The 14,579-nt window shown below is 40.7% G+C and overlaps 1 protein-coding gene across 10 annotated transcripts in view; it reads left to right on the top strand.

The window, feature by feature from the left end:
• The window catches only part of Pex5l (peroxisomal biogenesis factor 5-like), a 221,911-nt gene that overhangs the window by 187,563 nt on the left and 19,769 nt on the right, over positions 1-14,579 (top strand). For all 10 annotated transcript variants that reach the window (XM_005383055.2, XM_005383058.2, XM_005383056.1 and 7 more), the window contains one exon: positions 13,562-13,678. In XM_005383055.2, the coding sequence (XP_005383112.1) occupies positions 13,562-13,678 (117 nt within the window). The remainder of the gene's footprint in view (positions 1-13,561; positions 13,679-14,579) is intronic.

Below are 14,579 nucleotides of genomic sequence, written 5' to 3'. Positions count from 1 at the left end.
GGGCTGTCAATCCATCCATAGCCCCCTCTCCCCTGTCTGTCAGCTTCCGTGGGAGAGAGAGCTCAGATGGTGGCTTTTCTTTCAGGCTGGTGGAGCCTCTTTCCTGACATTTTATTGGGCCTCTCTTCCTCTATGTTTTGATACTGGGATGAGGCAGCTGCTGCCAAGAAGCTAGATCCATTGCCTGGTATCCTTGGCAGAGAAAATATTTCTCCAGTTCAGTCCAAATTAATCCTCACGGGCCAGTAAATCAATACACAGGGAGAATGTGTGATGATTTTGGCCATCTGGAATTGTGATAACGCATTGGTAGGTACAAGAGAAACTACCTAACTCTGGGTGACCTGTGTACAGCTAGATAGTAACTCAGGATAACAAATATATGTTCACCTTCCAACAGGAGAGCTGCACCAGTAACCGCAGGGCGGGGAGCTCATGGCAGCTTACCAAATCCTTGGCTCGCTGTTGCATCCACTAGTTTGATTTCAGTGTCAAAGCAAACAGCTGAAACTATCTTTCTACCCAATAGCTTCATAAAATAACAAGCCAGGTCTCTCTGTCTTCACATCTGGCCAATCTCTGTGACAATCAAGTACTCAGCAAGGAAAAGAAAGGAAGTCATAATATCAGTGAAATATGATCAAGATAGCAGGACTATTTTGTCAGATTTTTCCTGCCAAAATGACAAAATAGGGATTTTTCTTTCCTATGAATATCCAGAAGGGTTAGGAAAGGAAAATATTTCCATAAGGTAGATGGATCTACATGGGTATTAGAAACATCCCATTTAAATTCTTTATCACAAGGAAAGTTTTACAAGGGTCCCTCTAGTGGACTTTTCTAGCATCAAAGGATAAGGATGAGAGAAAGAACCAAGCTATCCCTGGAAGTCCTCCAGTTGCTTTAACTGTGGCTTTAAATCCTGTCCCTCTGGGTCAGCACCCTCTAAATTCTAAGCCGAATCTTTATAGTCATCATTGCACTCCATATTCACAGCACTCCTGTCAGGTAAGTATTTTTTTTTCCCATTTTAAGGTGAGGGTTCAGTAACTTGTTCAAGGTCATGCCATTGTTAAGTGCCATAGCCAGAATTCTAACCTGACCTCAGTATAAAAGTCTTCTTCTTAATCACCAGTCCCAATAAGGCAGTGTTTGGATGCTTTTAATTTTGCTGGCCCTGAACAACCATAGAACTGAACATTCCCTGATTATCAGAAAATGATTCCTTTACCAGAGATGTACTATTATTTAAGTTACCTTTAAAACAGCAGTAAAAAGAGAAATCAAAACATTGGGGGAGGAAAAATGAGAAACTACTCAGTAAGACCACTGTTTTCACTTTTTCATGTTTATTTCAGTCTTTGTCCATTCTGTGTACATAATTCTCTGTACTTTTAGAGGACGTTGTAGATGACTCATTAGTATGGAAAAGATAAATACATCAGATGCGTTGCCTTCTCAAAACAAAGCTTTATTTTAAGTTTCCTCTCCACATTCTGGTTTCCTTTCCTCTTCTGGAACAATAACAACAAAATCTTGAAGAATTCTGATTCACACAGCAGATGTGAGGATGAGGAAACCTGCTGGTTTGTTGGAAATAAGTTTCACGAGAAACAATCACCAGAATACAAGCTATGTGTGATAAGTTTTTACCCTCAAGGTCGGCTCTCAGGAGATACAAAAATTATCCTGCCAAAGATGTCTGCTTTTGAGAAACTTTGGATGTTCACACCTAGGTCTCTATTTCACTTTCCAAGCTAGATTCTAAAAAATTCTAAACACACACACACACAGTTCAAGGTTAAATACATTTAGGAAAATTCCTTGTATCCCCCTCAGAGATTTTAAACATGTATTAGCATATGAAGGTCCTGGCATATGAAGAGTCACACAATAAGAAACTTATTTACTTTTGTTGAGAACTTGCACACTCACCCACAGAGCTAGGCGGGTAAAGGTAGGTAAGGACTTGGTGATTACATGTGTCTCCTAAAGGTCACTGCTTCTGGAAATCTGGACCTAATAGTAACAGACTTTCATGAAATGGCTGAAATCTAGATATTTTTAATGTGAAATTTTGCAGCTGCAATGAGGAGGGAGAAGGCATGTCTCTTTGCTACATCTGTTATAAAACTACTAGGCAGTACTTAGAGCAGGAAACGGATTTTATTCAGAAACAGTTTCAGTAGAGGAAAAGGGCCCGTGTAGAACTGAGCCCAATTCCTGATCCCGCGTGGACACGTGGGACTTTATAGCCAAGGACAGGGTAGGCGGATCAGCAGATGGCAAGTTACTAAAACATCGGGGGTAGGGAAGAACTTTTGGTTAAACAGACCGAGTAGGATTCTTGCTGATGGCAAGCGAAGGTGATCAGACATGACCTGGGGATTGGGACGAATGAAGAGTTTGATCAGACATAGAGGTGAATAGATACTGAGGCTGGGGATTCTTTCTGCACTGACTTAGCAGGACACTTGCCAGTACAGCACTCTGCAAAGTCAGACATCAAAGCCCAAGGGCTGCTTGAAAAGAGAGGTCAGAGGTTCCTGATTAAAGTCTGGTCGAGAAGTCTTTGTCAGAGGTGGCCTGCCCACCACCGAAGTGTAGGCCCTGGTTTAATTTAAAACATCTCCAGCTCGTTTGACCAGAGCTTCTTGCTCCTAGAACAATCTTTTTGGGAAATGCTACCACACACTGCCTTAGTCTGCTAACCCCTCAAGGACACCCCACTTGGATGGTCTCTTCTTTAAACCCAGTCTTCTCCTGCCATCCAGGCCTCTGACCCAATCTAATAATAAATGTTTGTGTAATAAATACTCTAATACTTGTTGCTTAAAACAATATTTCTTTTGCTCAAAACTGTAATTAGGGTAGAATTCAGAGAGTGTGGCTCATCTTTGTGTCTCTGGATGTCAGGGTGGCTCGAAGGCTGGGGCTACGGGCAGGGGCTGGCATTCCTGAAGGCACGCTCACGCACTTGTCACACCATTTAGGCTGTAGTCACCTGACGCTTTAGCTGTTGTCTTCACTGGAGCACTTACTGGCCTTTCTTTGAGACTTGAGCTGCCTTGCAATGTGGTAGCAAGAGGAGTATCTCAAGAGAAAAAGGAAAAGGCAGACAGAAGCTTTATCATATTTAGGGACATAGCCTCAGATGTCATACCAGGTCGCTTCTGTTGCATTCTGTTTGTCAACAGCAGCATTCAACAACAGGGTAATAGGCTCTGGCTCTTAATGGAGAAAGGCAGATTCTGAGGAAGATGAGTCCTTTGTTCCTTTTTGGTGCTGTAACAGAATGCCACAGACTGGGTCATTCATAAAGAAAGGAAATGTATTTCTTACATTGCAGGAGGCTTGGAAGTCCAAGAGTGAGGGACCATATCTGCTGGCATTATGTGGTGTGACAGAAGGCATTAAGTGGCCAGACAGAGCCTGTCTGAAAGAAAGCCAGAGAGAGCCTTTTATAATAAACCACTTCATGATAACTAATCCACTCCCATGATAATAGCATTAACCTGTACATAAGGATAGATCTCTCACAACCTCATCACCTGGTCATCCCTTATTAGGTCCTACCTTCCAGTACCTTTACACTGGGGATTCAGTTGAATTTGGGGGATGGCACATGTTCAGACTATAGCGATAGGGGGTCTGAAATATTGCTGTAATAACTTTTGGAAGATTCGGCATATCACAAAGGGAATGAGTAAAACGTTTATAATTGTAACTCTGTCATTTACTAATAATAGTGTGACAGTGAACAAGGAAATTCATCCCTTTGGCATCACACTGTTCACCCTATCATGAATTACAGTTACCACTATTTTTACTCTATCACTGGACATTAGATTCTTGAAGGTAGTGTAGAAATGTAGCTGTTTTGTTCTGTTTTCATAAAGCAAAGCCCAGTGACAAGCATGTAGTTTGAGTTTAGTGTGTCTAATACTTTTTTAAAACTAGGAGTTTCACAGTGCTTTTCAGTACTTGTGAACATTCCTACGGGGGGAAACCCTTCTGGAGCCGAGTCACAATGCTCGTAGCTCACTGTCCACACACCAGCTTCCTTTTTCATGTGAGTTGTCATCACACAGAGCAGAAGACTGGACTCAAACCCAGGGCCTCGTGCCTATAGGAATGCAGCCCTAGCCACCTGCCCTTACCTGACCAAAGAGCACCAGGAGCCTGCCAGAAATGCACAGCCTCTGAGAAACTGGTGCACAGAGCCCTACTCCCACAGCAGCTGGCGACCCCGGCATATTCCAGAGTGCTTGAGCAGCATGTGAGTGCAAACGCCACTGGAACCAAGGATATGGGGGTAATAAGTGAACTCCTGTTCTGTAAAGGCATTCATTGCTTGAGGAATACGCTAAAAGCCTTTCAAAAGGGGCCTCTTTCATTTGGACAATGGGTTTTCTTCGTTATTCTTGAAGGTTCCAATCCTCTTTGCTCCCTTGCCAGGTGAGGAGAAGAGAAAACAAGCAACAGGCAGCTACCTTAAATTCTCTCTGTTAGAAGTGGCTCTTGACTTCTGAAATCCTGCTCCAGCCAGGGACTGCGTTACTATTCCAGCTTCCTGGGCTCTCTCCTTCCAACCCCATCGTTTCCAGTTTTTCTCCTCCTTGTTTCTGCAGCTGTGCTGCTAGTGTATTGCTTGTCACCTTGGGCCGTTTGCCTGGGTACCTGCTGGCGTTTGCGGTGACGCCCAACTCCATTTAAACAGAGAAGTGTATCTATCCCAGAGCCAACCAGAAAGTCCATGCTAAGTGTGTACTGATATTTTTATTTTCAGCTCTTCTAAACCACACCATTTACACAAAGGAGAAGTATCCTTTGCCATTTACAAGTAATAAAATACCAGTATCTGTCTAGTCCTAGCTGTTAGATATTACAAATTCTAAGCACTTCACATACATTCTTTTTTTAAGACTCACAACCACTCTGAGAACTTTTCTGTTTGCATTTTGGGTTGGTTTTTTTTTTATGTTTTACAGATGAAATTCAGTGAAGAAGTGAATTAAGTTAACATCACCTGACAAGAGGCATAATTAAGATTACAGCTTGTTTTACCTGAGGCCAAAGTCTGGTGTTTCCCTCCCTACGCTGTTTAGATTGAGAAAAGAAATGGATGGCAGGTCTATTTCTTTTCTTGTACAGACTTTATTAATTTTGAACCATCCTGCTTGGTTCAGTAAATTGATTCATTAATAACAGTGCAACGGAGACACTCTGAGTTGTGTGAGAGCTTAGACCTATGACCTCCATCCAATCTGTGAACATCTTTACAACTCCCCTACACATACACGTTGGTCCTTCTGTCTTTGTATAAAGACTTCTAATACTGAGGGACCCATCCTTCTGAAAGGAGCTCGCTCAGCCCATTTCAGGCAGTTCTGTATTGTCTCCCAGGAACTGTAATTAATCCATCCCAGTCAGCTGTCTGCAAAGCAAGGCTAAGCCAGCTTACTCAACTCTCTTCACCCCTCTGAGCCTCGCTTTCTCAGGCAAATTGCTCCTCCATCCAGTCTTCTAAGCAGGGCTACTCCCACTGATGGTCACTCTTACCTGAATGACTCCAGCCTGGCAGCAACCCTCATTTACTACATGATACATGCAGGGCTGCACCCAGGTCTTACACTGATTCCCACCAAACAAACCCGCTTCCCACTGTCCATCAGGGTGGTGCACAAGTGTCAATCCAACCCAGGTGGAATCTGTTCTTTGAGCAGCCACATAAAATCCTGCACACCTACTGAGCTTCTAGTCAAGAATTGGTGAGTGGGGATATTCTGCCACTCTTGGGCAGCCTAGACCACTGGACCTCAGGGCAGTAGGGCTCCAAACCCATCTGCACAGTTTTATTTCAGCAAAAACTGTTTGCTGTGCCAAACACTTTATTTGAACTTGTGTAGTTTTCATTCCTTGCCAAATACAGGGGCTACTTACCTTCTGCATATCCTGCATTGGTTGGTTGAGTTTGGTTTTTTTAAGTTTTGATCCAGTGACAGTTAATCAATGAATGTTAAAGAGGCAGAAATGTCAGACTCCTCAAGGCAGAATGAGCACCTAACCTCACACTGATCGGTTCTTTTACAACAAAACTCCAGGATTTTCTAAGCAACAATTATGTTAGACCACAAAATCAGTAGTATCTTTATTTTAACTCAATGACTAAGATAAAGAGATGAATTGGAACTGATAATATGCTGTCATCCTTTAAAATTCCCTGGCTTTAAAACGAATTCTTTATTTTCTTATTCTTTTTTTGGCGGGGGGTAGGACCCAGGCCCCTGCACATGTGAAGCAAGCACGCTTTTCCCAACCCTACTCATTTAATTAATATTTAATTTTACCTTGGCTTTCATAAAAATTTTTACCATCCACTTTTACAATCAAAATAATGAAAGAAAGGGGTTCAATATACTTTAGGGGAACTGTTTAAAGCACAATTTTTAGGAACTAATGAGCAGGCTGGAAACTCCCTTCAAAATGAAAGTGTCCTGTGATGTTAAGATCTCCTCTCCTCCATATTCTGATCTCAGTATCCTCTGTGCAGAGAAAGAAGTCTGAGCTTCTGTCTAATGAACGCCATCTTCCAGCTTACAAGCGAGGAAAAATAACGTACAGATGGGCTTGAATGACTTGCTCAATTTGGAGTTAATGGCAGCTTCTAGCACACACCTTTTTTATTCCAAATGACTCACACAGAATGTCAGTGTCAAAAGAATTTCAGGGGTTAGAACTTACTCTAGGGCAGAGTAATCGAAAAACACATGGAAGAATTGAATTTAAAAGGCAGTAAACTGTGGTTTTTTTAAAGCCAAATCTTAATTTTCCATCAAAATAATGTTGGCTGACAATAGCAAATGTGGGAAATTCTGTAAAGTACGAGATGAGGTAATAAGCTAAATTACTCATCATCCCACGCCATAAAAGCAGTGCTATTGTTTCATTTCTCCGCAGTCTTTTTCCTGACATGTTATTTTTTTGGCTAGCAATGTGATAATACTATTTCTCCAGGAACATTGTTATCTCAAGAATTATACAGTGGACTAATCAATATAATTTTAATTGCTATGTAACAGTCTCAAAGGTGTTGTCATACTTTTCTTAACCATTCTTCTATTTTTGCATAATTAAGTGGAAATTATTTAAATAAAAAGAAGAGAAAGGTGTAAAGAACAATATGTATTTACAGCAAATTAAAACACCAAAATAGAGAATGCATATTCAAGCTTTGAGGTTATAGATGGCTTTTGTTTCAGTCTTTGCATTTTTTCACAATGGTACAAAAACACTAATAATATCTACCTTTGTGATATATAATGATTACATCCCTTATGTAGAGATGTGCCCAAACTGGAGTCTTGTGGTTCTTGTGATGTCCTCCGGCCACGTCCTCAGGCCTTTTCTATTGCCTTGTTTCTTTCTGCAGCCAAGTTCTCCTCTGCTCCATTTTTGCTGGCCTTTTTTCTGACCAAATTCAGAACTTTTTAAATCATTCTGCTGGGCTCTTTGCTCTTGATTCTGAACATGCATCTGGCTAACCCCTCCCACCAGTAGCCACCAGTAGTGTGCCACTGCCTCAACTTCCCAGTCTTGATGTTCCCTCTGTCAGATTAATTAGTCTGCCACCCAGTATCCTGCAAAGTCTGTGGGCATGAGCGAAATGCAGACAAATTTTCTGCCAAAGCGTAACACGCATGGCCTGCAATCCAAAAGTCAGTTTTTGACTTTTGTTCCCCACTAAGGCCTCCTGTGCCTGGTCTTCACCAGAAGCGTTGCTATCAGCATTCTGGTCTTCTGCACTCTGACCAGAATCTCCCATCAATTTCAGCTTACAGTATCCCAGGGCCGCTTCTTTGAACCTTCCTAACCTCTTTCCACAAGCCAGTTCTGAATATTCCTGAACCACATGGCCAGGTATAGTCACAGCAACAACCCCATTTCTGTGGTACCAAAATCTGTCTCAGTTACTTTTCTTCTTGCTGAGACAAAATACACCTAAAGTTAAAGGAAGAAAGGTTCATTTCACCTCACAGTTTGTAGAGGTTTCAGTCCACAGTCAGCTGGCTCCAAGGCAGGAAGGCATGGCAGAGGGGCATAGCACAGAAGAAACTGTTCATGGTGAGGAAAAGGCAGGGAGCAGCAAGCCTGCCTTTCCCTTTTCTCCCATCCAGGTTACAAGTCTTTTGGATGGTCCCTCTCACACCCACAGTGGGGCTTCTGTCTTCAGGAAATCCATTCAGTCATGCCCAGGACTATGCTAATTCCAATCAGTAAACTAAAGTATCGTACCTTTAATCCACATTCACATACCCTAATCCTGCCACCTTCGAAACGCTCCGTCTGTGACTGCATGGGCTTAGGGGAACAACTAGGTATAAGTCATAACACCTTCCCACTTGCAAAAGACCTATCTCTGTTTCCTTTTTTCTATGTTTTATTTTGCTCTTCATTTTCACATTTCAGTTTCTCAAATAAACGAAACCACATGGTATTTCTTTGTCTCATTTACTTCATTATTATAGCAGAGTAGTACTCCATCAATATCGCATTTTCTATATCCATTCATCTGTTGATGGACTTAAGGACTGTTTCCAAGACTTAGCTATTAGGACTTGTGCTGCTGTAAACATGGGTATGCATGCATCACTGTACTGTGATATCTTTAGCTTTTTTGGGAAAATACCTACAAAGGGAATAGTTGGGTCACACAGAATTCTAGTTTTAGTTTTTTAAGAAATCTCCATACTGATTTCCATAGTGGTTTTACTAGTTTACATTCATACCAGCAATGTACTAGGGCTCCTCTTATCCCCAAAGCCTCACTAGTGTTTGCTCTTATTTGAATTCTTGATGATAGCTATTCTTTCTGGAGTAAGATGGGACCCATTGTTGTTTTTTTAAATTTGAATTTTTTAATGGTCAGCCATGTTAAACATTTTTTCATATATTTATTGGTTATTTGTACTTCTTCTGAGAAGCGTCTATTTATTTTAATAACCTATTTTTTGATTGAGTCTTTTCTTTTTGGGGGATCTAATTTTCTTTGAGTTCCTTAGATGTTTGAGATATTAGTCCTCCTTCCAAAATTAGCTGGCAAAAAATTTTTCCCAGTATGTAGGTTGTTTCCTATTTTGTTAGTTATTTACTTTGCTGTGTATAAGCTTTTAACTTTGATACACTCTCATTTGTTGAGTTCTGATATTATCTCTTGTGCAACTGAGGTTCTCTTCAGAAAGTCCTTGTCTACACCTATGACTTCAAGAACTTTACCTATTTTATCTCCGAGCAGCTTAAATATGTCTGTTTTAACATTTAGATCTTTGATCCTCTTTGATTTTAGTTTAATATATGGTGAGAGATATGAGTCTAGACTCTGCATGTGGAGAGCCAGTTTTCCCAGCACCACTTGCTAAAAAGGCTCTTTCCTCCAGTGTGTGTTTTTGGTTTCCTTGTCCGAGATCAAATGCTGAATGTGCCTGCGGTTGTTTTTTCATGCTCTCTTCTGTTCCATGGATCCGCCTGTCTGTTTTGGTATGAGCACCATGCTGTTTCTTTATCACTGTAGCTTTGTAATATAACCCAGTGTTCAGGATTGTGATGCCTCCTGCTTTGCTCATGTTGCTTAGCGTTGCTTTTGCTATTCTGAGTATCTTCTGATTCTATATGAATTTTAGGATTGTTTTCTCTAGTGAGGAATGTTATTGGTATTTTGACTGGAATTGCATTAAATCTGTATATCTTTGTGGGAGGATTGTCATTTTGACAATGTTGGTTCTGCCTTTTCAGGAACAGGGGCTATGGCTATCTTTCCATTTTCTAAGGTCTTCTTCAATTGCTTTTTCAGAATACTATAGCTTTAATTATAGAGGTCTTTTACTTCTTTTGTTGGGTAAATTCCTAAGTATTTAATTTTTCTTGATGCTATTGTAAATGGCATTGTTTTCCTAATTTCTTTTTCTATGTGTTCATTATTGGGGTGATTTGATCAATCTTGTATTCTTATATCTGGTACTCTGAGCAACTTTGTTGAAGATGACAATATATAATATAACAACATTGTTAATTCCTATTATTTTGTTTTCAAACCCTGTACCATTTTTATTGTTTTTGTTTTGTTTTGTTTTTGTCTATGTTGTTGTTATTCTTTTAAATTCTCTTTATAATAAAAAATGTTATTGATTTTGTGCATTGATCTTGTATCCTGTTACCTGCTGAATTGATTATCAGTTCTCCAAATTTTTTGGTGGAAATTTTAGATCTTCGACATAAAGAATCATAATATCTGCAAATAATGGTAATTTGAATTCTTTCTTTCCCATACATATATTCCTTTTATTCCTTTTTCTTGCCTGATTGCATATTGAACGGAGGTGGAGAACACCTACTTTTGTTGAGCATCTACCATGTGCTTTGTGCCAGAAACATTTTCTCATTTAGTCATCATAAGAAGGAGTCCAAATTTCTACTATATTTTCATTTTAAATGTGAGAAAAATGAGACCCAGAGAAGTTAAGGGATTTGCAGATCAGTGATGGAGAAAATATTTGATCCCAGATCTACTTACCAAGAAAGTTGCTCTTCTTAACCTTGGTTCTGTACACCCCAACTGTTTATGACTGTGTGCTCTTATCAGAAAGCTGCTTCAAAAACTGAAAATGGATTGCAAACAATAGTTTGCATAGAATCTATCACACGTCAAATGTCAAAACACAATCTACCAAAGTCCCAAAGCAACTAGGAAAATCATCAATAAATAAAATCCCCTTGGTCATGTCTAAAATATTTACAGTTCCAATATGTTTCAAGTTTCTCTAAAATTCATTAAAAATGGTAGGTGGAGCTATGATAATTGCAGCTATGTGAATAGACTGGATTCTGAGATGATAAAAATTGATTATGCTAAAAGTATTCTTCTGTAATTAAATGGTAACTGTGCCAGGCGCTTTAATTAGTCACCAGTAACTTATTTTAACTGAATAAAGTAAGTTTGGTGTATCTCATTAAATGAGAGCCCAGCGGCCCCACCTTTGCTGTCGTTCTTCTTCCCACCGCAGTCCTATTTCCGCATCTACTGCTCTAATGAAACTGCAGGAGAGGCGAAACAACCTCGTGTAACACAGATGTAAACATTAGGAAACCACCCTCATCCTTTCATTCAGAAAACTTGTACTACACTTTAAATTTCAAAAACTGTCACTAAGGGAAAAAATCTGCCTTGAGTCATGGACCTCTTATATCACTCAAAAGGAGTGTAAAGGAAATTCAGTAAACATGATAAAATTCACTTGGTAGATTTTTCTTCATTTCTAATGCAGATGAGTTTAACCTGCATCTTTGAAAAGCTATTAAAGAAAATGAGTCCTCTGAAATTTTCTCCAGCTCCTTAGGATCTAATAATATACAGGTTTTCTGCAGTTGAAAACAGTGGAAGATAATTTATTTTTATTTCCTGTCCTTTTCACCTTATTGTTTAATTATAAAAGCAAAGCGTCCTCATCGTGGAAAATTCAAAAAGTATGAGAAGTATTGAGGAACAAGAAAAATGCCACCTATCTTGATTCAAAGACAGGTCACAATTAACACAGCACATTTCCTCCTTTGATCTACTCATTGCTTTTGCATATTTGAAAAAATTCCTGCTTGTGTAATTTAGTGTTCTGCTACAAAGATGCACTTTAAGAGAAATATTGTATTTTATTCTTAACCTTTGTCTGGATACCCAGTGGACATTCACTGTGCTTCCAACATCTTAGACACAGATTTTCAGTTTCCTGCTACCATGAGCTTGTACTGAAGGGAGGTCTCAGCCAAAAGACAGCACCCATTTCTGTAGCTGGGTGAATATTCTGGGCCTCCTGGGAAGGACATCAAGACCCACTACTTATTTAGTAGCTTAACCAAATAGGGCTGGCCTTTATTTCCCTCCTGGAGGGTTCAAAGGGGAAGGTTAACCTGATGTGTCAGCAAGTCACAGGACCTACATAGAACTTGAGATATGTAGATATAGAGTATAAATCTCAGCCCCAGATTCAGGAATACCCCTGTGTGTGTGCGCGCACGTGTGTGTGTGTGTGTGTGTGTGTGTGTGTGCATGTGTGTGTGTGTTTTATATTTTATTTTGATTTGATTTGATTAATGAAAATAAAATGGTAGCAAATATCTAACAGGTAACTTAGTCTGTGGTTTAAAATCCGAAAGGTCAGAAAACAAAGGCAGAATCTTTACCCTCTTGTCTATCATGGTGACTGACACATCTAAGCCCAAAGTCCTCAAATGCGGGTTCTCTTTCTCTTCTTTCCCACATAGGGTCAGTGTTCAAGCCAGCCCTCTAGTGACACCCGCAGCTATCCTCTGAGGGCAGGCCAGTGTACCCAGGAACTACCCAGAAGCTGAGCCCCAGGCTCCCTCTAATCAGAACCCACCACCCTCTACCTCTGTCTTTCTTACATTCTTTAAGAGACTCATTCCTTCCTCCTCTGTAAAGTACTCTCTTCCGGCTTAATAAAACAGAAGGCAACCAGGGGCAGCTCTTGTAGAGAAATTCCGCTTCAGTCTAGGAACACACATCTCCTTTGAAGTTAAGGAGTACAAATGGACTGATTTCCCTTATAGGAGGTACATGAGAAAGTTAAACAGAAGCGGGGCGGGGGAATAGTATTTTTCTAAATACCGTCCTGCCACAGAAAAGACCGTGAGGGTTCACTCGGGTTCACTCCCAAAGCCAGGGTCCTTCACTGTTTAGCACCAGGAGGCAAGTTTGCAATAAACTAAGCCCGGCCTGGATGCCAGAGGAGGTTCAGGTCCTGGGACTCCAGGCTTTGGAACCATCACCTCCAGGCTCAACATTCTTCTACAGTCATGGGTAGCACACAGTAAGATCAACTTCCCCTTATTCACAGCCGGCTGCCTTCCCAACTCACTGCCCAGCCAATCCCAAAGCAGTCGTTCTAATTTCTCATAATCTAAGAACTCTGGAGAGAACCTCCTAAAATGTGTTCCTAGTGCCCCCACTTGAACCTGTTATAAACAGAGGTCCACAACTTATAATAGTTCAACTTGTAGCTTTCTGTCTTTACAATGGTACAAAAGTGACACACACTCTGTAGAAATCATACTTTGATGACGAAGGGTTACAGCACTCAGAGTGCTGGGCAGTGAGCCACTGCTCCCAGAGTACTGTGTTGCTGTGCTATAATGTTCAGTCGACTAGATGTATAAAGGCACTTTCTACTTAGGGTAGTCTCAACTTACCATGGGTTTATCGAGACATAACTCTACTGGAAGTCAAGGAGCATCTGCAGTAGATTTTTAGATGAATTTAGTATACATGATGCTGGCCATTCAGGTGGTAGTTACCTTCCTGCTGCAGAAAGTTACAGCTGATCTACTTCAAAACTTTGGCCACTCTAAAAGACCTTTGGCTCCAACCAGCATAAACCCTTCCTCTTCAAAACTCATTTGGATCTATTGACAAACATACTGTTTCTCTGGGAACAAACCAGACAGTAGAACATGTTCTTAAATATGTCTCTCTTCATTTTTTTCTGTCTCCTAGTCAGACACAGAGTTTTGGGATAAGATGCAAGCAGAATGGGAAGAAATGGCTCGGAGAAACTGGATTTCTGAGAACCAAGAAGCCCAGAACCAAGTTACAATCTCAGCTAGCGAGAAGGTAACCAGTTCTCTTCCTACATATGCTAACCTCAGGCTCCGCAGCGCATATTTTATAGATGAGTCAAAACTTTGTCAAGAATCTAAGAATTAAAGACAATTTAATGTCGGTCTGACCTAGAAGACATTATGATAGATGGAAACGAGATAATCACCCAGTGTGTAAAGGCAGCCAAGCTGATACGCAGCCAACCAGAATTTGGATGCTGACTGCTGGCCAGTTACAGAACTCACATTTAGATGGGCTGGCCAAGAACCAGACTAATCCCAGTATGTTCTGTCACCCAGTCACTGCAGTCCTGCTGCTATGTCAGCAACAGAAGTGATTCGAGTAACACGGGAGTGAACCCGGGCTGGGGGTTGTGTCCACAGATGGGCAGTACACAGGTGGAAAAAAATGTCCTTCAACAACCAGGTGAAGGCCCAAGGGGATTCCTCAGAGATGCTCCCCTGAGGGCAGCCTCAGCAATGTACAACAAGTCTAGTGGCCAAACAGCTGAATTACCCCTGAAGGCCCAGGTGCACTAGGATTTATCTCTGTAACAGTACTTTGTTGGGGAGCAGGGAAGATGAGGAATTTTGTTACACAGAAAGAAAGTGTGTGTGTTTGTATTGAAGGTTCTTGTGGTAAAGTTAATCTCAGTAATGTTCAGTTCTGGATAACATCCATGATATTTTGTTCAGGGCAGCAAAAACTTATTGAATATCTATCCTACACTAAGGGATATGAAACTGATTTTAGTGGATTAGTAACCTACAGTCATTAAGATGTCTCCCTCCTCCCAACATCTCTGTTCCTCATCAGAAAATCAAACTATCATGGACAAATAGCTGTCTCTTACACAAAGAAAACAAAGTGTGGTGAGAAGCGAGGACTTTGCAGGTCACTGGACACTGCATAG

This window comes from Chinchilla lanigera, unplaced genomic scaffold (genome assembly GCF_000276665.1).
Source record: "Chinchilla lanigera isolate Chin_1 unplaced genomic scaffold, ChiLan1.0 scaffold00019, whole genome shotgun sequence".
Lineage (NCBI taxonomy): Eukaryota > Metazoa > Chordata > Mammalia > Rodentia > Chinchillidae > Chinchilla > Chinchilla lanigera.
The sequence above is the reverse complement of the archived record's forward strand: the minus strand, read 5'-3'. Positions and strand labels throughout refer to the sequence as shown.